The sequence below is a fragment of the Podarcis raffonei genome, chromosome 7 (assembly GCF_027172205.1).
Source record: "Podarcis raffonei isolate rPodRaf1 chromosome 7, rPodRaf1.pri, whole genome shotgun sequence".
NCBI lineage: Eukaryota > Metazoa > Chordata > Lepidosauria > Squamata > Lacertidae > Podarcis > Podarcis raffonei.
In genome coordinates, this window is record NC_070608.1 from 49687592 (window position 1) to 49714105 (window position 26514).

At 39.6% G+C, this 26514-nt stretch overlaps 1 protein-coding gene across 9 annotated transcripts in view; it reads right to left on the bottom strand.

Annotated features, from left to right (window-relative positions):
- Window positions 1-26514, bottom strand: part of PIEZO2 (piezo type mechanosensitive ion channel component 2) — a 211157-nt gene that overhangs the window by 166903 nt on the left and 17740 nt on the right. For all 9 annotated transcript variants that reach the window (XR_008331507.1, XM_053396557.1, XM_053396555.1 and 6 more), the window contains exon 2: window positions 6834-6929. Coding sequence is in view for 8 of the 9 variants with exons in the window: in XM_053396557.1 (XP_053252532.1) it covers window positions 6834-6929 (96 nt within the window). In the remaining variant the exon portion in view is untranslated. The remainder of the gene's footprint in view (window positions 1-6833; window positions 6930-26514) is intronic.

Below are 26514 nucleotides of genomic sequence, written 5' to 3' on the forward strand. Positions count from 1 at the left end.
TATAGTCTATTTATTTATTTAAGAGGAAGGAAGTTTACCACAGCAGACAAATTTCAACTAGCACCAACTAGACAGTCTTCTAACAGTGAAGAGATTTATGGCACTGAAAGCAGTGCGACAACAAATGGCGGCATTGTCACAGTTCAGCTTGCTTGCCAATAGTGTACTGAGCCCTTTTAAAGAGCTCCTTCAGACATGTTCCTGGCTAGCTACAGTACTGTCTACATGGTCAATCCAGACACTCTTGCATATTCTTCAGCAAGGCCATATCAACAGCCAGATAATGGGAAACGGCTGCAACTACTTTTTTGAAAGAACTAAAAACCTGGCAAAGTTTACAGTGGAATGCATCTTGCCTTTATGTTGAGTGTAATAACAAAAATATATACCTAATGATGTAGTGGATCACCCTCCCCGCTTTTTATGATGACATAATAAAACACAATTGTTTAAACTATAGTACTATTTAAAGGGGAGGCCCAACAAAGTGTTCTAATGAAAAACAGATGTACGTAGTTCTGCGTCTGCTACCATTTTATTTTTCAATATATAAAAATGCCAACAAGCCCCATTAACTTCCCCCTTTGCTCCCCCTTGAGTATGCTACCATCCCCTGCACACAATCCAGACTCCTTCCAACACAGCACAATTAACTGAAATGCAAATGATAGTCTTCCTTTTCTTTGCTTTTTTAGATAAATGAAATACAAAGAGCCCTTCATGTGTTATCAGTACGATCTAAGCTGCTGCACAGCTACTGGGGACATAACTAGTTGCTGTGTACTATGAATCTTTCCCTGTAAAAATAAAACAGAAAATGCTTCTCATCATACACATAGAGATGGCCTTATTGGTTAGCATCTGTAGTGATATCACACACAATCTACTGTGTATTGGCAGTGGCAGCCCCTGCCAAAGCCTAGCTTACTGGGGTTGCGTGGCAGGGGAGGATAAGGTGCCCATGGGCTGCTGTTCCATAGGATTCCAAAGCCCAAGGCAGCTGCTTCAGTCTACCTCATTGAGCATGTCAGCTCTGTGTAATGGACCCATATGATGACACATTGCATCTTGTAAAATCACTGGGAAAAGATGGACGGAAAGCTTAAACCTTCCCTGAAAACTGTTCACAGTTTCCTAAAAAGGTCCACATCCATTTTTAAGAATCACTGCTATAAAAGCATACATTCATTTAAAGTATTTTTTCATACCCATTTTTGAAAAGTGTTGTCTTTCAAAACTACCATACTGCTACCACTCAGGTATGGAACACCTCAATTGTGAAGAACACACACCTCTGAACACACCACTGAGTAACAACTCTACACAAACATACACAGAATGGACTGAGGCTTATCTGAGAGGCTTTCAGGCAGACTTGAGCTTTGCCAACTCTTATTTAAATAATAATAATTACCCAAATATTTGAGGTACTACTATGAAAGCAATTAAGAAGGCCGGGGTGACTTCACTGCCTCATCTCCATCTTGTTTTTCTGTAAGATATAAACTTACAGGGGAAACTGACTTTTGTGCTGCCTAAAAGCAGAACCCGTGATAAAAAAATGGGCTGAATGTGAAGTGAATTGCCCCTGGTGGTAATTTTTATTCCACTGTTGGTTTGCAATTTGAGAGTATGTGAATTAAAGATTCAGGGTGAAGCAAACTTTTGAAGATCTGCCCTTAAATCAATTACTTCAGCAACTGGGATTTATCTGGAAGAAAATTATATTCTGCAGTCTTTGCTCACCATTCCACTCTATTCCACATCACCGCCATAAAGATAGATAGATATTTAATTTGACAGAATGTTTGAAGAGGAATGGCTTTATTTTGTGGGTGGAAACAACATAGTTTGACAACAGATTGATTTCTTCCTCTCTCACCATGTTCATAGATATTATTTGTTCTACTGGGTGGCTAGATCTATTTTTGTGACTTTTCTTCTTTGATCACTGAAAGGTGAAACAGGCAACACTGTAAATGTGAGCTCACTAGGGTAGGGAAAGCCAGTGTGGTGCCCTCCAGGAGTTGTGTACTACAACTCTCATCATCCCTGGTTGTTGGTCATAACAGCTGGAGGTGATGAAATTTGTAGTCCAACACATCTGGAGATTGCCACATTGGCTACTCCTGCACTAGAACATATTCACAAACACTCAGCCTAGAGGACTTTTAGGAACAACGTTTTACAGGAAGGGATACTTTCCTTTGATCATATTGAGATGAATAACAGTATGTTTTACTGCTTATTACCTTTATAATATTAGTGAAATAGCAGTTTCAAATACTAATATTAAAATACAGAACTCAGAGTATTTAAACTCTTTAAATCAGCCAGATCTGTAGTTTTCATATGTGAGAAGTGTTGCAAGTAAATAGGAAGACAGGGAAATTCATGCACGCAAATGAGAAATCCAGGTGCAATGGAAAATAAGAGGAGAAACAGCTGTTTGTAGAAGAACAAAATGGCACAGGAAGGAAGAGAAAAAGTGAAGATCAACGAAGTACAGTTTTAACATTAAGTAGCCCAGGGAAATCATCACCTTCCAAAATCTACATCAGACTGGAGGAAAAAGAAATAACTTAAGGAAGAATTAAATTAAGTGAACTGTATAAAGCCTAGTTACCCGAATAAACTAGTGAGTGATGGGAATAAAAATAGTGCAAAGGCTAAACAGAAGCATGCAGAAAAGCACAGGAAGTCAGGAAGGTAGAAAGCAGTGTTTCCTCCCTCATTTATTTTATAGCAAGTTTGCTTTGTGAACCTTTGACTGTGATTCACCACTGAGGTATGGCAACTTCAGAAATAACAATAACAAATAACCCCACTTCCTGTTCCCTTTGAGACAGACAGAATGTGTGTGCTCATGTGTTTATAAAAGCACACACATGTATGGGAAGACTTCACAATAACTGTTTTCACACGAGTATCTCTGACACAGTCTGCAGCATAAAACCAGGACCAAATCACAGTTCGTCACACAAGCAGTGAGATAATAGTGACTGTAATATTAATTTGGATGCAATAAACGCAGGTTCAAACCTTAGCTAAAAAGTTTACTAGGTTACCCTAGGCAAGTCACTAACTTCCAGTGTAATCCTATCCACAGGATTAAAGGTAAAGGGACCCCTGACCATTACGTCCAGTTGTGACCGACTCTGGGATTGCGGTGCTTATCTCGCTTTATCGGCCGAGGGAGCCAGCGTACAGCTTCCAGGTCATGTGGCCAGCAAGAATGAGCTGCTTCTGGCGAACTACAGCAGCGCATGGAAACACCGTTTACCTTCCCACCGGAGCAGTACCTATTTATCTACTTGCACTTTGACGTGCTTTCGAACTGCTAGGTTGGCAGAAGCAGGGACCGAGCAATGGGAGCTTACCCCATCGCGGGGATTTGAACCGCCAACCTTCTGATCGGCAAGTCCTAGGCTCTGTGATTTAACCCACAGCACCACCCACATCCCTATCCACAGGATTGTTATTAGGTTAAAATAGCTTTGAGCTTCTGCAAAGAAAGTACAGTGGTACCTCGCAAGACGAATGCCTCGCAAGAAGGAAAACTCGCAAGAAGAAAGAGTTTTCTGTTTTTCGAGGTGCTTCGCCAGACGAATTTCCCTATGGGCTTGCTTCGCAAGAAGAAAGCCCATAGGGAAATCTCCGGGGACCTCTTTTAAAATGCTGGCGGTCGGGAGCAAAGACTTTTGTCCCCCGCCGGCCTTCAGAAGAGGTCCTGGACCTCTTCTGAAGGCCGGCGGGGGGCAAAAGTCTTTGCTCCCGACCGCCTGCCTTCCCGGGACAGCGGAGACTTCTCCACTGTCCCGGGCAATCTTAAAATGCTGGCGGGCGGCAGCGAAACCTTCGCTGCCGTCCCCCAGCATTTTAAAAGCCCCCGGGACAGCGGAGAAGTCTCCACTGTCCCGGGGGCTTTTAAAATGCTGGCGGTCGGCAGCAAAGCCCTCCTGTCCCCGGAGCTTGCGGGGCGGGAGGTGGGGAGAAGGGCTTTTCTTCCCACCGCCAGCCTTCAGAACAGCCTTCTGAAGGCTGGCGGTGGGAAGAAAAGCCCTTGTCCCCCCCCCAGCCTTCAGAAGAGGTCGGGGGACAGACTGTCCCCGGACCTGGTCTGAAGGCGGTTTCCATAGGAACGCATTGATTGATTTTCAATGCATTCCTATGGGAAACCGTGCTTCGCAAGACAAAAAACTCGCAAGAAGAAAAAACTCGTGGAACGAATTAATTTCGTCTTGCGAGGTACCACTGTATGTAAAAACACTGGCAGTGTATCTAGGAACAGGCATGTGCAGGGGGTGGAGAGTAGGGTATTCTTGCCTTGGAGGGTTAAGGTGGCTGGGGCCCCCTGCCAGGAACCAGCTGTTTTTTTTGTTTCAGTTTATAACTTAATTCCAACTAGACTCCCACCCTGTACCTCAGACAAGCTCTGCAAGGGCTTGCCTAGGATTGGGCAGGTAATTGGGTACAATTCACCTTTGGCTAGAGAGCTACTTTGAATATACAGTGGTACCTCAGGTTACAAACACCTCGGGTTACAAACGCTTTGGGTTACAGACTCCGCTAACCCGAAAGTAGTACCTCAGGTTAAGAACTTTACCTCAGGATAAGAACAGAAATCGTGCACAGGTGGCGTGGCGGCAGCGGGAGGCCCTATTAGCTAAAGTGGTACCTCAGAATGGTTTCAGGTTAAGAACAGACCTCCAGAACGAATTAGGTACCACTGTAGTAAGAATGCTCATTTTCCACCCAAAATGTGGCACTACAGAAGACATTGAAAATACCAAGTCAGATGCACAAAAGTCCAGATCTAGTAGTATTCACTAGACAATCTGGTACAATGGGCTGGAACTGGATTTTGAATCCCTTCCCCTTGAAGGGATATTAGGAACCAGAAAGCTTGGGTGGCGCATATTCCTTCTATGAAAAAACTAAAATTGCTGCTGCCTGCGACTTCCTGTTAAGTGTGGATGCCAAGTTACTACGGTAACTAATGAGTGATATCTGGCCCACAGCTTTCTAGAGAAATGAAAGCTGTCCCTCAACACTGATGAGCATTGCCCAGATGGATTATCTGAAAGTAAAGTTAGCCAGTATAAAACATTAAAAGAAAATAGTACTGTATTAAAATTCTGAGCTAGAAGATTAAGGATGGCTGTCAAACATTAGTAGTGTTTTGCTTACAGAGAATTGCGGTGTTTAGGATGTCAATCATCCTTCCTGCACAGAAAGGGCCAGAAAAGAAATCACATAAAATGAAGATCATAAAAAGATTTTGAATCAGAAAACTGCACCCATATTCCCCTTAAGGTGCTCAATCTAGCCACTCATCTGTCATATTTACCATTTTAAGAGACACTTTAGCCCACATCTAGACATTTACTGTTGGATTTTTGTTTTGTTTTTTGCTCCGTTCTTATAATTTTTCTGTAATAAAAAGTGTCTGACAGATTTAGCAACATTGTGAATTTCTAACACATAGAAGCTTTCATTTTTCACTTCTGTATTTTACTTGCAAAAGCTCACCAGGAACTAAGTCCACACATTTATTATAGGAACTTTTCAAAGCACACAAAGAATAATACACTGTTTCCTCCTTCACATCGGTCTTCTTAAATATATTGTCAAAAAAGGAGAAGTATAGGTTTCCCCCATGATGGACTGCATGATCCTACTCTATATCTCTCAAGGCTGAATTTTCTTGCTGCTGTTTCCGAGTTTGGCAGTGTGGGGAGTGCTCTAGGACAGGGCCTGTCCCACAAAGGTTATTAAAAGAAATTGAGCAAATCTTCACTACTATAGTAGACTGTGTGCAAACACATACAGTGTTCTACAGTGTGTCAGCTTCCAATACTTTCTCAAAGAGTGCATGTGAGTTGAACAAAGACTTTAATAAGTTTGTTTAATCCAGTGTTATGCTGGCAGACAATTACAGTGGTACTTCGGGTTACATACGCTTCAGGTTACAGATTCCGCTAACCCAGAAATAGTGCTTCAGGTTAAGAACTTTGCTTCAGGATGAGAACAGAAATTGTGCTCCGGTGGCACAGCAGCAGCAGGAGGCCCCATTAGCTAAGGTGGTGCTTCAGGTTAAGAACAGTTTCAGGTTAAGAACGGACCTCCAGAACGAATTATGTACTTAACCTGAGGTACTACTGTATTATTTTCTACCTTAGACATGAACATGCAGAGTTAAGCCAATGGGGGGGTTTAAAAAGTACAAGAACTAAAGTAATTAAGTTTTAGAAACAGCATTTGTACCTTGATTCTTAGTGAAAGGCAGCGCACACAACATAAAGTGTGGAAAAGGAAACGGGGGGTATAATTCAATGTCATGTATTTCAGCCTGCCAGATGGAACTGTCCCCCGCTCCCTGCACAGTTCTGAGGGTTCTCTCAGCCTCCCACCTACAACCCAATTTCAGAGGTGTGGAAGGAGGAGAAGGGAAAACTTCATTGCACGAACAGAAGTCATTTACTCAGGGCTTCTGCTGATGAGTCTTGTCCAGTGAATCCTGCCCTTTAGTTCAAAAATACATGAATATTTTTCTTATTCAGTAGAAATTAAAGGCAAAAAGTGCCATTTAAATAAGTCTTGTTCATTCATTTCAATGGATATACTATGAGTAAAACTTAATTGAATACCATCCAAAGAAACTGGATTAATCAAACTGTAATTACTTACTGAAGTGTTTGGTTTGTACATAGTTTCATTTCACTCTCAGATATATAGCCCACTATTTTTAAAAAAGGGTTTCTGTAGCAACTTAATTTTTCACATCAGTTGCATCTATCTGTACCTTTTTTAAAAGCCAGAAACAGGCTTACCTTGCATTGTTGTTTTTGTAGGTTCCGAAAAAAGAGGAATGAGTAGCAGGTAGATGAGGTAGACAAATGAGAGCCCATTGTAGCGGAACGCACATGCTGTAGAGAGAAAGAGAGAAATGCAGGGGGGAAAGCGGATTAATGCTAATATTTCAGGGAAATGATTGCACATTCAGCTGACCAGTGTATTGACATACATTGCATTTCCATTACATTAATTTGACCTACATTGAAATGCATTTTTCTTTTATTGTATTTTATGCTTGAGCTCTTACATTTTGTAAATTTATTAGACAGTCTTAATACAGAAGTGATTAATAAACTAACTTATTATCATTACCATCCACAGTGTAGGGTTATCAAGGTGACTGCAGCAAAAGGAAAAGGAAAAGACAATATATCTGCACACAGATTATGCCTTTTAAAATGAGAATATAACAAAATCCGCAAACAACCAATTAAAAACACAGGTAATTTTGACTTGGAACTCATCTCTCATTTAATAACTAATGGCTAGAGCACGGGTAGGCAAACTAAGGCCCGGGGGCCAGATCTGGCCCAATCGCCTTCTAAATCCGGCCCACAGACAGTCCGGGAATCAGCGTGCTTTTACATGAGTAGAATGTGTCCTTTTATTTAAAATGCATCTCTGGGTTATTTGTGCAGCATAGGAATTTGTTCATTCTTTTTTCTTCAAAATATAGTCCAGCCCCCCACAAGGTCTGAGGGACAGTGGACCGGCCCCCTGCTGAAAAAGTTTGCTGACCCCTGGGCTAGAGCAAGAAGCTGACTGTATTTTCTGTGATCGTAGGGTTGGAATTTGCTATTAATATTTGCTATAAGAAAATTCATCTGAGTTCCCCATGTGTAGACAAAATACTGGGAAGATAACATTTTGATTAAGCTGTTTTTGCAAGGACAAACTTTCAAGTGCCAGAGCAGCCCTGTTAATTGACCTTCCATAATTTCTAATGACGAAACATTTACACTAACCATTGAAGATACTCTTCTGTGTCTAGGAACATTCAATTATGCTCAATACCTAGCAGGTCAATAATTAATGCTAGGTTGTAGTCCAAAGAACAGAAGTGACCAAACCATAAGCAAGGATGGCATTATGATTTGGAGAAAATATATAACTTCACATTGAGCTTCTATCATGAATTTATTGTATGAATTCAGAAGAGTTGTTATTAAGCCCTGTGGCTTATTAGAGAAATTGGAAAACTGAATCACCCACCAAGATAATTAAATAAAGCTTTCTCCTAAAGTGATTTGTGCCTCAAAATGCATTTAACACATTATTAGTACTCAAAGCTTTTAATCTAAAGGCCGTATGCACAACAGGATCATCCTTTTATCTCTCTACTGACTGCAGTGCTCAGTACTGCTACTGTAGAAACTTTTCATCAAGCGGGCGTGATGGGGTTACAACTGGAAAGGAGAAATCCAAAACAAGTTTCTTTCATGTGCAAACAACCTCTGCACATGCAAGGAGGTCTTGGGATTGAAGCCAAAGTGTTAGCTGTAGTCAAAAGTTGTGCAAATACTCACACACAAAAATCATGCAAACATATGAACACAAATCAGGCTTTATCAATTTTCATTTTCTTTTTCTACATGTTGGAAAGCAACATTCATTTAATCAAAACACACACACAGCTTAACCCACATAGAATTATGTAAGTAGATCCCAGTATACTAGTGCTTCTCCTGTAGCAGCAATTCTAAGTCAACCTTTTCTTCTCAAACAAGAAATAAGTTAATTGTACAGTGGGGCAAAACAGCAGACAGTTCAAAGTTTTAATTTTTTATGGTCGGTATTGCGCAAAAATAATATACATATATAATAATAATATACAAAAATAATATACATAAAATAATATACATGAAGCTCCCTTCAAGTGAGCAACACTTTACAGAATAATGCGCTGCATTGTTTTTCAACAAATATAAAAATAATATACATTGTCATTATTGTATTTTCCCTTTAAGAATATTGGTCAGTGAGACACTGAATCAAGCAGAAGTTTCAGTATATCAATAAATATGTGTCTCTGGGCTGTTCTGTATGGCAAAAATATGAAAAAAAAATTAAGAGAAGGAAAAAAGCCAGCTTCAATCTAACGACATGGCAGATGTTGATATGTTATGAGGCCTACCACATTCAGCCTTTTCTCGTCAGATAAGCCAAATGCAGAAGTGTCAGTGCAGGAATAGATATTTTTATTTATTTTCACAAAAAACGTAGCTCTCCTCACTTAAATCAATAATATATCTCATAACTGAAAATCTCAAAAATCATTCCTTGCAGAAATTAAGAGGTGGTAAACTAAAGTTGACATCTTCTGTTAATGTTTAGTAACAGTAGATCAGTGTTGCCACTTCACTACTCTCATTCTTGCAATTAACCTATTTTGATCATCACAGAAACAGCTTCAAAAGCATCTGAGGCAACATTTAAATTATAAATTGAGCGGACATAATTCTGCAAGTCCAGACAACAAAACTGAACATCCCACAGTAACATCCTAGTGTTAATTCCATGGGAAAGACCTATACATTCTGATTGCACTAATGTGGTTGGGTTATTTAAGTATTGACCCAGCTACGTAGGAGAAATCAGACTTCGTCAGGCTGCGGATGATGATGATGATAATAAAGGCCCCTTTCTTAATGAGTAAAGACAGTTAACTTGTCCCCTCACCCCGCTACCTATTTTAGCCTAGCAGCCAACAAAGGCATTTGCAAGTGGACACAGGTTTCCAAATATACTTTGTCTTCTTATCACATAAGAATACTTATAGGATTTGGAAACAAATGAGAAACTGCACATAGGGGCAGATTTTTTTTTTGAAAAAACAAACCCTCATGGGGATCCCTGGAAGAAGCAAGAAATCATAAGCTGCATAACTTGCCGTTTAGCACAAATGAAGCTCCCTTCAAGTGAGCAACACTTTACAGAATAATGCGCTGCATTGTTTTTCAACAAATATTACAAGAAGGAAACAGGCTCAAACTGTATGTCAAGCAGGAATGGTGAATTTTGATTCCTTTCTGCAAAAGACGCCAGACACTTTAAATGACCTGACTGGAGATTGTAAGGAGAGATGTGGAATGGGGGGGGGGGAGGATAAAGGAAGAGCAGGGAAAGTATTCTTATTATGGCTCTGTTGTATTATTGCCCATATGCAATAATGGTGTGTGAGAGGATATATGAAGTACCGTAACCAGGATAGGGGAGTTATAGGTCCTAGCAGAGTAAAGTCATTAATAGTGAAGGAAGAAAGAAGTCAGGATCCTCCCCCCCCCCCACCGTCATTTGACAATCCTATGAAAACCACTGCCACAATAAAGTAAGGATCATAGCTTTGTAACTGGTCACCAGAATGCATGCCCCAATTCAGCTTAATGTTAAGGCCGATATAAAGTCACTTTAAGCAATTGTTTAAAAAATGGAAAAACTGGGTAAAAATACCTGGAAACAAACAAAGATAAATTCCGTCTTGCCAGTATGGGCAGAATTGTGCATGGCAATATATTTCCAAAGCATGTTAAGATGGAGAGAATTATTCTTGCAGAATTTGTTATTCTAATCCAGAGCTTTCTGAACTTTTCATGTTGGTGGCACACTTTTTAGACATTATTTCGCGACACACTAATTCAGTTTTACTAGCAAAAAGGAGATTAGACTTACCCCTTTCCAGCCCCAGGAGTATCGTGGGGAGCATTCGCACAACACACCCACACACTGCAGTCAACACACAGTTTGGAATGCTCTGTTCTAATTTGTTTAAATTTACATGTAGCAAAAGGCTTGATTACATATTCCTCTGGAGCAAAGCCATTATAATCTAACTCAGGGGTAGTCAACCTTTTTATACCTACCACCCATGAATGCATCTTTCTTGATGGGAAAATTTATTTACCGCTCACCAATGCTTGATGGAAGGAGGATTCAGCTTGTGCCATAGAACCCCCTACCACCCACCTAGAATGCTGAAACATCCACTAGTGGGCGGTAGGGACCAGGTTGACAACCCCTGATCCATTATATATCCATTAAGACGGCTGGGATTTAATTCAGGGAAATAGTGGAAGGGTTTAGTACACCAATAACGGAATTCCACCTTTGGGAGAAACAATAAAAAGAAAAGATTAATATTCATCACTTGCTGTTTTAGGAAATTTCCCTTCTTCACATAGCACAGAGTTAAATTATGGAATTCTTCCACAATATATGGTGGTGGCCATCAATTCATATAACTTTAAAGAAAGGGTTGGGCAAATTCATGGAGAATAATGCTATCAATGGCTACTAGTTCCAATAACTATGTGCTATTTTCAGGATCAGTAGCCCACCCACCAAATATATAAGCATGTATTTACAGGTAGCAGAAAGGAGAGTGCTGCTTCTATCTCCCCAACTGAAGCTCCCATCAAAAAGTGGGGCAAAATTACACACAGCCCACCCACAGAGCTTGCAGCTCTCACAAGGGAGCACCCATGATCATTTTTTTTAATTAAAAAAAACCCCATACCCTTAAAAACAAAACAAAAAATCACGGCAAATATTTCATCATCTCCTTGCAAAAAATGTCCTTTAATATTAAAGCAATATATTATTCTATGTGGTAACATATTTAACACTTTTGAAAAATGAGATTAGTGAAAAAAATGCCACCGAGTAATCTCTGTGGGGGCAAATATACCTTTACACAGATTTTGTCCATGCATAAATTCTGACCTTTTTACTGAAATAGCCATTACTCGTTTTGAGTTCAGAATGCTGGATAACCAGCTGGTATAAATTAAAAGTAGCCTCATGGCACTGGCAGCAACTGTAAATCAGACTCCACAGCTGCCAAGACAAACATGCTCATGTATACCAGCTGACCCTGTAGATCTTTAACTAAACCCACTTACTGGGCTTCAGAGAGTACCACCACAATGAAGAGCTTCAGTGACTTGCTATCATCACAATCCCAATATCTGCATTTAACAAGAAACAGGGAGGATGAGACTGCTTTCTTCAAGATGTCATACTTTGCTAATTATTTAATTCAGTATGAAAGGTTCACTCAGAAATGTTCCATAGAGTTTAAGTTCTGATGCACTCAGTTCAGCCCTTGCACGATTCAGAAATGAAGCAATAATTTTTATGGCTGTTTTTTAAGTAATTGGCAATAAGCTGAAAATGAATAGAATATTATTTATATCCAAAGACACTTATTCCACCTCCTTAGCGTCACCCTATATTGCCTCTACTCAAAAATTTTGCCATTGTTTAAAATTGTCACTTGTTCCCTCTCAGTTTTACTCCATCCCTGATTGACTCAAACCTCTGCTGGTGTTTAAAACTGCCATTATCCTCTGTGTCCCTCCTCCCTGATTTACTAAAACTTTTGCTGTTTAAACCACGACTTTCCCCATCAATATTCATCTCTTCTCACGCCCATGCCATGGTCACTGGTGTTGTGCAACCTGCCTTCTTTGTTTGCTAACCGATACCTGACACCACTCTGACTTCATGTAAATCCATGATTGTTATGAGGCACTATGAATCTTCCAACAGGGGTTGCACAATGACAGTCTTACATGAAGGTTTCATCAAATGTTTGTGAGTGCTAGGTTTTGTGGTATATAGTTTATCAAAAAATAATAAAACCAAATTACTTTTTCACAATGATCTGCCAAGGTATCCCTTATATAAACTCAAATGTAGGTTTGCATTTATCATTAAAATGGTGTACTCCTTTCTAAGCAGCATAAATCATAACATGGGTTCATCAGTTCAGGAAACAGGTGGTCATGACTTGAGCAAAGATGATAACTCAACATGCAATCAGCCTACTAATTAGTAAGATAAGCTAGTAGATGTTTGGACTTTAAAGTGAACTATACACAAACCAGAAGAGCTCTTGATTAATTAATCCCTCACGCAACAGTCATTTCCACTTTCTCTCTCGTTGAACTTGCTATTTCAGTTAAGTCAGAAAAGGAGAAAGACATCAAAGAATTTTCTTGCCAAATACTTGTGCAGCTCCCCTAAAATGCATAAGAACAACTCTGTTATGATTCCAAAACCACTAGAGATAAATTGATATGGGCATACATTTTTAAACTCATGACCCTTTCCTGCTCAGTGTATAGAAATGGCAGTGTTAGAAACTGAGATATTAAAACTAGGAGCTAAATGGCACCTTAAACAACAGAATGTCTAGGCGCACATTTTTATACATAGAATACAATTAACTACAGCTAAAATATTATGTTCATTTTTCACATGGTCTAGTCCTTCCCCTGCCCACCCCCTAATATTCTTAAGAGGGTCTCTTCTCCAGTCTTCAGAGGGTAGCTGGAAGTGGGGAGCCAGAAAAAGGTCCTCCTTTCCTTCCACTCTGCAGTTTTACTCTGAAATCAGTACTGCGCCCAGAGCTCAAAAACTGCTCGCCCTAATGAAATTCCCTGTCGCAAAATGTGCCTAGAACAGTGGGAGTTTCAAACACTGAGAAAGGGATGGGTTGTAACAGGAATACAACCTACAGAAGGAGTGCATTACACCAAATAATACCTGACTTTTTTTTTTAAAAAAAGGTTGTGGACATCTAATCAGCGGCAAACCTGAAAAACGCTGGAGATTTATACGCTGAACAAGAACACAGCAATGCCTTCTTGCTTTTAACTGACTAGCAAGTTTGAGGTTGAATACAAAGGTTTATTTGGAAAGTAACATGTGCATCATTTCCCAACACAGAAATGCAGAGATGGGAAAAGAGGCATCTGATGCACTTCTGCCAGTCATACAGCTTTTAATGATATGGAGGGCACTACAGGGAGGGGGAGGAGGGGAAGCAGTGAATCAGCAATTAATGGTTGTAAAGTAATAAATTTATAACAACAACACATTTTTATTTGTACCCCACCCTCATAGCAACAATAATAAATTATTATTTGTACCCCACCCTCCCCAGCCTCAGAGCGGCTAACATCATATAAATAATACAATATGCTCGAGTACTTGAACTTTTCATTGCACTTGAACCAGCAAGAGAACAAACTAAGCCACTACTCAGCAACGTCAAAAACAAACAAACAAATAGGGACCCTATTCTGAACAGAAGGAACACTTGAGGGCCAACAACATAGGCTGTCCATGTCCACTCATGGGGGAGCCAAGATAAAAAATGGCTCTGAGGCAGTGACTCCAACTGGACTTGAGTTTGGGGCCCAAACCCAGAGCCCCTTGTTCAGATGTCCACAAACTACCTAGAAACCAGCAGATGATGGATATAGAGAAGAGTGATGAGTCTTTTTAAGAAGCTTTTGAAAGCAAGCCATCAGCTCATCTGCCACTGCCAGCCTGCTACCACATCATCCTCTAAGTTGACACGTCAAATGCCCCTGGAAATTCGTCATTGCCGTTGCCAGGGGGACTGCATGTGAAAAAATGGCTGCCCCCCCCCGGGCTCATAGGCAATGCCTTTTTGTTTTCTGTATGATAGCCCTGGAAGCAGACACTAATTTCCCAGGAGCACTTGAGGTTTTAAATTTCACTGTGCACGGTGTGACAGCCACAAGCAATAGCAGCCAAGCTGCCAGACCCATGGCTCTCCTGGCTGCTTCCCAGCAGGAGCACGTAGGCAATGACACACATCTGTTTTGCTAGAAAACAAAAATTGTGGAAGTAAGGCCTCCAGTTCCAATGGCTTTGAGGAAACATTCAAAGGGAAAACATTCCAGACTAATATAAGCAAAGTCATAGTTTGGACATGATACTGCTGTGAAACCCATGAAAAATAACTTTTTATCCCATTATTTTAGAAAATGCATAGGCATTAAAGACTTTAACCCAATACTGCTAATTGAAATGCTGTGGTTTTTATACAGCAGATGTGTTTTGCTTAGTGGTTTCTAGGATCACCTTGTAGAATTCACTAGTGTTCGCTATTTCGTGGCTGAGTGATGTTGATACAATGCACCCAAATCTCCACATCAATAGCACTATACTGTATAGTGGTTGTTCTCCTAGGCCTAATAGCAAAAAATGCTGTATTTTATATAATTAGTGAATACACACTTCAGTTTGTTGGCTCAATATAAACTGCTAATCCACTCGCAAAGGGTGACAAAATGAGGACCTGATTATTTTGAACAAGGCCTGTGACACTATGCCCCAACACATTTTGCAAAGATTTCAATGAACAAAGAAAAATGTCAGCAAAGTATCATTGACTTAAAGTAGCCATTAAGTGTGGCCAATTGCTGATGTGAGGGCGTCAGTTGCAAACATTTGCAGATGCAATTGGGTCTCATTGACCCCAAAAGCAGGATTAGCAAACTCTCCACAGTGTAGGTATGATGAAAAAACACAGTCTTGCTTAGTAACAAGGAAGGTTTCAACAGGGACAAAATGTTCACCCAATACAGATCCATACAGGGTTTTCTTTTTTCTTTGTTGTAAATCTGGGGAATACTATTGATCCTTGATGCTGCTTGTGGTATTGTTGAGGGAGGTATATGATAAGGTATTAGAATAATACACAAAACATTAGTTTTTCACCCTCTATATGCCTTTCTCACAGGAAGGGGACATAACAAACAGACAAATAAACAACTTTAAACAGAATCTTGCAAGGTCAATTTATGGTTTTTCAGTTCTCTCAGTCATTCCAACTGGGGATAGAATTGAGTCCAAAAACCGTAAGAGCAAAAATAATAATTTGTCACAAAATTAAGGAACTGGGGGTGGGGGTGGGAGTTACCGCACTGCAATTCACACCTCATCATGGAGGTGCTGTGGAACATGGGAGGAAGACTGACACACACACAAATTCCCCTGTTTAAAAAGATACCAAGAGCATGCTCCTGAGATCCAACCATCTCTCACTTCCAACAGTTAGGGCAAAGAATATTTACATGAAGGTCAGAAAACAGCAGCTTCTAGAGCTCTATTTTTATCCTGTCATTTATATCCAAGTGCCTACTGCACATCTACTCAAAAGGATTCATGCATGAAAAGAAACACAACCAAAGGCTCCATCCAGATTATGGCTTCATGAAACACATACCTAATCCCTGGCAAGTCAGCTGTGATGCTTACATGAATATATAATGGTGACTATGTAGATATGGGGGTCAATAGACAGAGAGCACTGTTTTTTCACGCAGACAATTTTCTGAACCTTCACACAAGTATATATCTTGTTTATGCAGGAGAATGAAAACAAAACCATGTGCTCTTTTTTAAGTGGTGGTTTTTTTAAAAATGTGAAAAAGGCACATCATCAAGTTTATAAATAGGCAAAATCAATCTCAGCACTTAAATTATTCCTGGAATGTGCTGGAAGAACTATCCTTATTTCTAAAGTCAAGGTAAATTATGGATTAGTATTTTGAAAACAATAGTAAATGAGACTAAGGCAAATCAGTCCCTTTGAATTTACTTCCGAGTGCATATATCTAAGATAATGTTGTAAATAATAGATCCAATTTTAATTTTGTGAATGTGTATGTAAGCATTCCAATACTGTATCATGTTTGCTTTCTAGCTGAATAATGTGCTAAAGCACAACAAGAAAGCAAGTGCAGTCGTAACACTGAAGAGCAAACTGTCCTAATTGGTTTCATCAAGGCCAGTATCAGCACTAGGCATCCTTAAACAGATGTCAGAGTCCCAGCACTGCTCATCAGTAAGACCGGATGGCCTGCCACACCAAGCAGTACTGGATGGATAGGTCTAGCCACCATTTTAATTTTCACAATGCTCTCAATGTAGCATTGTCAAAGGTACTGTTGCAAGCTGAAATGATCCCAAGATTCAGCACCACCCCCAGGAAAGCTTGCATGCATCCAACAGCAGAAGAGATGGGCCACCACTTTATTCACAGCCCCCTAAACATTTGGAGCGGCACTAAATCTCAACAATATAACACAAGGAAAGGAATATTGAACTTCTGTTAAGTAGAAATAAAAAAAATGTTATGCAAAAACATGTGAAACATCTTTGTGCTGTGGAAGGAAGGCTGTCTAATGAAGTGTTGCTAACTTTGCAATATCACAATGAAAATTGCAGCAGGTACAGGCATACAAACACACTATACTTTATTGACTAAGCCTGCATGCTTCTTCTGGACCATAAAGAAGGCTGATCTCAGAAGAATTGATGCTTTTGAATTATGGTGCTGGAGGAGACTCTTGAGAGTCCCATGGACTGCAAGAAGATCAAACCTATCCATTCTTAAGGAAATCAGCCCTGAGTGCTCACTGGAAGGACAAATCGTGAAGCTGAGGCTCCAATACTCTGGCCATCTCATGAGAAGAGAAGACTCCCTGGAAAAGACCCTGATGTTGGGAAAGATGGAGGGCAAAAGGAGAAGGGGACGACAGAGGATGAGATGGTTGGATAGTGTTCTCGAAGCTACCAGCATGAGTTTGACCAAACTGCGGGAGGCAGTGGAAGACAGGAGTGCCTGGTGTGCTCTGGTCCATGGGGTCACGAAGAGTCGGACACGACTAAACGAATAAACAACAACAACATGCTTCTTCAAAGTGCTAAACAATGAAAAAAAAACATGCAATAGTTTAATCTATTTCAATACTAACTAAACCACCACTGTTCACTGTCCACCATTGTTCACTGTAATAATCCACTGTGACTGCTATGTATTTTCCATTGTTTGTCCCCATGAAATTTTAAGCTGGATAAACAGTGGCAGTTTAATTTCCATGTGGACAACCGGATACTTCTGCTTAGTACAACATACCACCTTCAATACTTTTTGAAAAAAACATGTCTAAGCTTAGTGGACTAAAACCAAAAGTAGCAGCTCATCTGTTGGTTAATAAAGAGGGGCAGAACTGATTCCAAAATAAGTATATTCAGCAAGAGTCCAAAAGACACATACACACACACATATATATGAGAGTGGAGGTATGGCCTGAGGTATAAAAAGGAGAGACACAAAATTGAGATTGATTATTACTAACAACATCCTGGCAGCTAGATGGAAGTCATATTCCCTGAGGCTTTTATAACTAGACAAGACACAGCACCAGAAAATGTACTGTAGGGGAAATCAAAAGTCTTGCATCAGCAGCAAAGACATATTGGATTATCGGATTGGTTTTGCCTATTTTTTGACTGCTTTAAATCTACAATAAGCTCTAAAAGGAAAATTATGGTATTTCATGGATTCCTAGACAGAAACATCAGTATGTCAGGATGATTGATGTGGTAGATTCTGTCAGTCAATAAAGTCTCAGTGGCAAACTAGTAAACATCTAGAAATCATACGCTCTAAATAATTTAACATTGGTTTAGTAGATCTGCCCTAATCTACATCAAAAGGAAAAGCCTACTTCTAATGGAATTTAAACAGGTTGCAGCATATAGATGAACTGTGAAAGCAACACATTTCAGGCATATGCGAGTGGGATTTCAAAGATAGGCATGACAAAGAAGAAAGACATAAGGACAACACAGCCTGGTGCAGTTACAAAAATAGGAGATTATATCCAATTGGTACATTGTCTCAGTTCACACATGATGCCAACCTAAACTGTGGTCTAACATAAATTAGCAAGTGTACTGGTGCACATTTATAATAATAAGCATACATAAATCATATGTTACAAACCGATAATAAAGACACCTGTGAGAGAGCCCATCAATTACAAAAATTAAAATTTATAGACTTTATGTAAAATATGGTTTTCACTACAAAAGGTAATTGCCTCAGCTACATATTGTAGCTACATTATCAGCTACATATTGAATACATGTTATGTTTAGTGCTCCGGCAAATCTATATTGGTGTGTAGCCTCTTCAGGTCTCCCAACTAATATCTTTATCAATCCATTTTGTACAAATGACAAAGACGGACAGAAAAGCTTATGGCAGTTTCTCAAAGAATGTTACACCATAGTTTAATTACAAACACGGGGAACTCTGGCTAGTATAAACTATGTATTGTGCCAACATGCTACACTTGTTTGCTCAAACCATAGCCAGGGTTTTCCCAGTTCAGATAGAAGCAGATGCTTCTTATCTTACCTTGTTACCATGAAAGTCTGCAGATCACTGCTGCTCATGTATATATGTCAATAAATCATAGTGTATCAATGTACCAAATGATACATCAAGGTTCCACAGCACTTTTTATGCAAAAAAATAAGCTTTCTGCATATGTTATTTAGATTTTGAATTAACGACGCCACCTAGCCTATAAAATCAGAAAACTAATATTGAATCAGATAAGCATGCAAGTCATCACAATCACATCTCTATGTAAAAATATATTGAGAAGCTTTGAGTATTTAACTTAGATATTCAACTGAAGCTTGAAGAATATTACATCTGTAACTTAATTTGCTGAACAAGCCAACTGACAGAAAGCATTTTTTAAAAAACCTAAGCTATAGGGTAAACCTTGATAAAAAAAACATTACTTTGTCATCACTTTCTGATTTAGGCCCATAATATAGCTTGTTACATCAAAATTAACAAGCCAGGAAAACGTGTGACTCATGTTCAGAAGTATATGTAATATCTCAGCCTTGTAGAATGACATGTAAACAAGTGTGAAGGTTCTGTCCGATAAGCCTGCATGCTGCTTCAAGAGACAATACGGATTAATAAAAGTCCTTGCTATTAATGCGACATGGACTAAACAAGGAACCTTTAGGGCTGCAGCAACTATCCTCTGTTAATGCTGTATGGAGTTTTACTCTATTTTCACTTCACACCATATTTGTTTGTCCCACAACCAAGAGTAAACTGGGTCATATAATTCATGTACACTAGAGGATGAGAGAGAGAGATTTTTAAAGAATTGTAGAAAGCCACTTAACTACTCAATAACAGTTTTAAAATAAAAAAGAATTCATACAAGATTAAATGCATGCAAAAGACTTTTAACATGAAATTAAGAGCAATCGTTACACATCCCCTCTAAAAAAAAACATCATTATTACTGAAAACTGGATAGAGCATTGATTTGGATGTGGAACTTTAAGTATAAACCTCTACTTACATTAAGCAGGTGAGGTTCAAGGCAATCTCAATAAACAACTAGTCTTTCTTAATGCTTTAAAGAAAAGTGGATTTCACCAGACTTTTGAAGTCTATGTGCCTTTTTAAGTACATATTTGAGACCTATTTCAATCTCATACAGCTCATGCCACCCCCCCCACCCCAAACCACATGCAGCTCAACAACCAGGTATTATTGCTTAGAAAGTACACTGGTCTGTTTGTTTATCAAGCACACAACAGGCCACAATACAATACAGGAACACAGGAATACCATGCTGTGCAAGACTTCCCTAGCTCCTAATAGAAGCAACAATGGCAATCAAAAAGACTTGATCATACAAGTCTTGCCAACATGCCAACTTCACCATGGCATGTTTCACTAAGTCAAACACACACCTGATGTTGTTGTTGTTGTTGTTTTAACTTAAACAAAGCCAAGACAGGGAGTTCCCCTTGCCTTTGGGCAGGCAAAAAGGAAAGAAAGGAAAGTTTCTTCCAAGGGAAGGAAGGAAAGCAGGCTCTGGCTGCAGTACATGTTAGCCTACAGGCACGAAATATTTGCAAGGAGTGCCGGGGCATAGGAAGGGGGTGCGGGGTGCCCCGGGTGTAATCCTGAAGGGGGGTGACATTCAGCGCGCGCCCCCCACCTGCAACTCCCCCAAGCCCAGCAAGCGGGCAAAGTGGTGAAGCAGCTGCTGTGGCTCTCCCCCTTCCCCCAGCTCACTGTGGGCTTGGGAGTCACAGGGGGGCATGCCGAATGTCAACCCCCTTCAGCCTTAAGAGGGGTGACATTCAGCGCCCCCCACACCGAGATCGACCCCCGGGGAGGTTCGCCCCGCCCCGGGTGTACAGCATGTGTGCCGTTCCGGGTGCTGGAGCACCCAGCTCCGCCACTGAGGAGTGCATGTCTCCTTTCTCATACAACCACACACACAGTTCAGGTTATGTGCTATCTGAGTAAGGAGGAACAGGCAGCACATTTTCAGCACTCTGTCTCCTAGTCCGTTCACTATACACAATCTGGAGATAAAATACACTTTTCTTTCGACAATTATGAAGGCCTACTTGACTCTGAAATTTCTTGGAGAACTAGACAATATTAAGAAACTAGGGTTGACAAAGTTGAGATGTTTTAAGGAAATTCGCCAAAATCTACACTTCCAACATGGGCTGCCATACATATAGATTTTCACGGACATTTCAGCGATTTTTGCTCGGACACTGTTTCTGATGGCCAAATCCCAGCTGTGTCCAGGAAAGTCCAGGCGTTTGGCAACCCTATTAAAAATTATTACAACCACACAAAGCTGTCCTACATGCTCTATTCACACTTAGACAGAAGTGTCAAAATGCAGTTTGTCAACACATTTTTTCTAAGCAAACATTTGTTAATGTCATACAGTAGAAATAACATTCTTATAGCCTTAGAGAGCTATGCAACCATGTGTGAACATGTTCAGAAAGGTGATTAGGTTACCTACAAATGCAGCACCCCTATAAACCAAACAGAAAAATATTTAAGAGAGAACAATTTCCAGTAGCTTGCTGAGACAATACATCAGAAGGAAAAATATCCCATACACCTTGGGGGAAATTCCACATCTAAAACCTAACAGTGGTTGACTGACTCTCCATTGGCATGCTTATGGCAGCTAATAAATCACCAGTGGATAAACTAATCACAACAAACAAATAAATAAGAAATTATAGCAGTTGGTCTTGCCGGATCAGTACATGCAATTTCTAACATTCTCCTGAGCTTCTTATTTCTTACTGCATTTGCATAATATGACTTGGGTAAGAGGATTGTCTATTTAATTGTACTATCATTAATAAACTTATTGATTTATGTACCACTTAATGCCAAAATAGGCTCCTAAGCAGTACACAAAATATAAAAACCAGTTACACAAACATTATAAATATGTTGACTGAAGAGCCGAGTCCTCTTTTCTAAATAAATCCAAAAACCCTGTAACATTTGGATATTTAAAATAAATACACATATGTGTATGTACTGTATACTTTGGGTCTGGTTACACAAAGAATGCTGTTCATTTTTGATAATACACTTCTGAAAGTTATTGGATGTGACAAAATTCCTTCATAAAGCAGTACATATGACTTAACACTTTGTAAAACTTTTATAAAATGGCTGATTTGAAGTAATGGGAGGCAGATATTTTCTACCATTCCATTTTATCAACGACACATTTAAAAGAAAACATGGCATCCCTTGAAAAACATTATGTTCAAAAATAGTTAAAATCTCCAAGTTCCATAATTGTTTGAATTTTCCATGCAACACTCAATGCCCACTGCATAGCAGACAATTGGATATTTCTTTTATGCAAAAATTGCCATGATTTATTGTTGTCATTCATACTGTATTTATAAATATATGTTGCATATGTGCACATGTGTGCACATGCACACAGGGGCACCCACCCAGTTTATGTCGTAGGTGGGAACCTGTGGTTCTCCATATGTTGTTGGGTACCAATTCCCATCAGTCTCATCCCCAGCCAGCGTAACCAATGACAACCATAGAAGTTGGGAGTCCAATGACATCTGAAGAACCAGTTTCCTACCTATAGTATATGCAGTGTAACCATTCTTAGTGACCATAACATGTGCAATTAACAATAGGGCAATTCTTCTTCTTCTTCTTCAGCAATCACTCGTAGCCGAGTAAAATTGTCTTCCATAAACACGGTTTTAACAATGAGTCCGTAAGTAACTGTGGAGGCCAACAGAAGCAGCTTATTGTGTAATCTTTAAATTTTCTTTATAACAACATCATGAATAACTTTATTTTCCTTACTTGTGATGGACAGATTTTCAAAATATATTTGAAATAAAACAGGAGATACTGAGGAAGCTTGCCGGCTCCTCTGTATAATACTATGTGTTCCAGTATTTCACCATTAATTTGTGTCCCAGCTGAAGGAGCTTTATAGCTGCTTATACTTCTAGTATTTTCAGCAAACTGTTGGCACACCAGTTTGTACAAGTGCGTTACTGTTTGCTTTTTTACAAAGAAGCTGGTACCCAAGCAATGTTGTCAATTAACCATGACAGCAAAATACATATGCTACATAATGAAAAAAATGACAGCTCTACTGATAACTGTTACTCAGCAGATATGCAGCAATGAACTGTATTAGTCTTTATACTGCCAACACAATAATTTAAGCATAGTAAAAAAAAAAGGTTTATCTGCCTAAAAAGATGAGACAGGACTGAATTAGCCACGGCATAGCAAGCAACTATGGGAAAAAATCACTTGGATGCACTTTAATGCACTCACTTTTTTACTCCATCAATACAACAATCTCTCAGCTTTCAAAACAAAAACAGAATCAACCTAAAAAGGTAATACACAGACAGATATGAAATCATAGCTGTTGCTGAGCTTGCCCATTTTGTCCTTGTCCTTAAAAGAAAGTGCATTGCAGGGACAACTAATATGTGAAAAGGTTCCCGGTAGGTAGGAAATAAATCCCTGCCCTGGCATGGCTGATCAAGGCTTACATTTACACTAGGGCTCATCCCCACTCAGCCTGCAGCAACTGGTTTCAATACCCAGATTCAGTCAGGGAACAGCTGAAGAAAGAAAGAGCACAAGATGCTTCTGATTGTGTTCATCATACAGCTTGCATTCAACATACAGTAACAACATGGTAGGTGAGTACAATGTAAGGTTAGAAAGCATCCTCACACACTGAATGTACATGTGGAGGGGAGTTGCTTGAATATCCTGAAAGATGTATGCCACTGGAAGATTTAAAAAATAGGAAACTTCTTTCTGACCAATCTTTCTTCCTATGTTTACAAGATGTTTGTGTGTAGACATTCAGTTACAACTGCCACTCAGATGTGCAAAGAAAAAGCCTCTTTTTAGTGAATAAAAGAAATTATAAGACTCTAAAAGACAATCTAAATCCTTGTTCTTATTGCAGAACGTTATCACATACTCTGTTTGCAGTGGTTCCTGGCACTTCATTCATTTTTCATGGCTGCTTGTTAATATATATTTGTTCCTTTGAGAGCTTGCAAAAAGTGATGCACTTAGTTGTAAACACTAAACAACATTTGGATTATTTAATTTTAAATACAACTAAATGGTATTATTTAGCCTTCTACCTTACCTGGGTGTGTTACTATAGCTGAAATACAAAAATCATGATAGTCATGTCAACTTTTGGGGGGTGGGGGTGGGGGGAGAATCAGACAATCTGTCTGAAATGAAGTAATAAAGCTTTTATGTAACTGCTGCCCCAGAAATCAAAGTGTTTCTGTGATAAATAGAGGCACCTCTAAAAAGCAGGGACGTATCAAGAAAAAGTATAAAGTGATGCATCTTGGGGCAAAAAAATATCAATTTCACATATCCAGTTATGGGGTCTGTATGGACTAGGAAGGAGAGCTTGGGCCAGAGGTCAGGAACCTAAGGCCCATGGGCCGGAAGCAGCCCGCAGAGGTTGTTTGACTGGTCCACGAGCTGCCCCTGAACTGAGCAGCCTGCTTGCGTGCTGCGCTAAACCAGCATGGTGCGGGGACTTGCTTCTGCAGCGCCGAAAATCGCACCTGCGCAGACACAGACGCCGAAAATTGCACACGCGATCCAGCCCACAGAGGGATCTCTGCGGGACCAATCCGGCCCATGCTAGATAAACCTTGCTGACCCCTAGCTTGGACAGCTCAATGGAGATGTTGACTCAGTGTGCAGCAGCTGTGAAAAAGGCAAATTCCATGCCAGGGATCATTAGGAAAGGCATTAAAAGTAAAGCTGCTGATATAAGACTGTTATACAAATCTGTGGTACAACCACATTTGGAACACTGTGTATGGTTCTAGTCTCCTCACCTCAAAAAGGAGGTGATTTAAGCAAACTAAATTTTAATCAGGGTAGACCCACTGAAATTAATGGACCTAAATTAGCAATGTCCAGTAATTTCAGTCTGCTCTGAGTATGACTAAGTTTTGATACAAAGCTTGGATATGAATCATACAGTTTTTATTTATCTAGATTTATTAAACAATAAAAAGATCACTTGGTTTCCATATTCAAACACTCTAAAATAAAATTAGATATCAAATTTCTGTGTTATAGAACTGTTTTTTTTATATCCATATCCGACTTTTATACAATATGAAACACAATGTTTGCTAAAGGAATATAAAGTTACATAAAGAAGATTATTTTCCACTCCTAAGTTGGTTATAGGAAAATAACTTCTGCATTAACATAAAAATGTCATTACTACAGAAAAACTAGACTAGTTAAATAAAATGTTGTCAAAAACAAGCAAACTTCCTGAAAAATATAGAAAGCTTATTAATGCATAAACATGTCTCTGTTTAGCTCACAACACAAATAGCTGTTAACACCCTATTAAGAAGTGAAAAAAATGTCTTCAGCCTTTGCCAACTAAGGGCAAAATCCAAAAGGACTTTGGGGGAAACTTCCACAGACATCCAGGTCCCTCTGAGGCTATCACAGGCTTCTTAGGCCACCAAAAATGATTCTCCTGTAATTTGGAGGCCCTCTGGGGCAGATCAGAAGCAACTGCAGGTGGAAGACATCAGGAAGAGGAAGCTTCTTGGGATCACAGACTACATAGGGTACTTGTCAGATATTGCCATGAACTGGACTCCAACATTCTGTTCACTACAACACCAGAATGCCAGGTTTGGGTCAACACTCATGACCAGCAAGTCAACAAACTGTGACATTTAGGAAATGAGATGGTTTGAAAATTAATGAGCCCAAGGTATCAAAATTGCTGCAACTTTATAATATTGAGTGTAATGGCATGAATGTAATGGTGTTACCAAAACACCCTCCCCAAAAGTACCCTGTGGTTTTGAATAAAAGAGAAGTTATTTCAAATCTCACCAGCATTATACCATTCATATGTGAATGGGCAAAGGCAATGTCTCTCTATATATATTCTATTACCAAAATGTCTCTGAAAGCTAGCAAACTGACCAAATAATGTTACAGAAGACTTAACACAAGCTCTAACTAATCACTAGCAAAACTAAGGATGCGAGTCTATACACACTTACATCAGAGTAAATCCCTCTGAACTCAGTAGAATCTACTTCTTCATAAAACATGCATGGGATCAGCCAGCAATGAAAGCAATTCCCCCCCCCCCTGAAGTGCAATACAACAAACTAAGCAGATATATTTAACTACAGCCCAAACTGGAGTTTACTTTTGTACTCCCCTGATACTCTAAACACATACCTACACTAAGAGGCATCCTGTGGAACTCTGCCTAGACAATCATAACCAAGTGTGGCTTCCCTGAATGCTCTCCTGAAATATGTGTGGAAGCTGCAGTTACAAAGATACCTACGTTACAAAAGTTCTCTTCAGTTTGGTCTTAAAAATCAGTATTTCACACAAACCCAATAACATTATACTGCTAATGTTAAGTTGTGGGTGAACATATCAGACGACACAGCGATTCTTCAAACAGCTCTTGTTTATTCACAGGCCAGAACAGAACTGGGCTGAAGGGTTCAGCCAGCCTGCTTATATAGAGCTCCACTACAACGCAACAGTAACAACTTTCTGTAACTATTCAATCACTGAACGTCACTTTCAATCCCCTATTTGCATATGTGGACCTG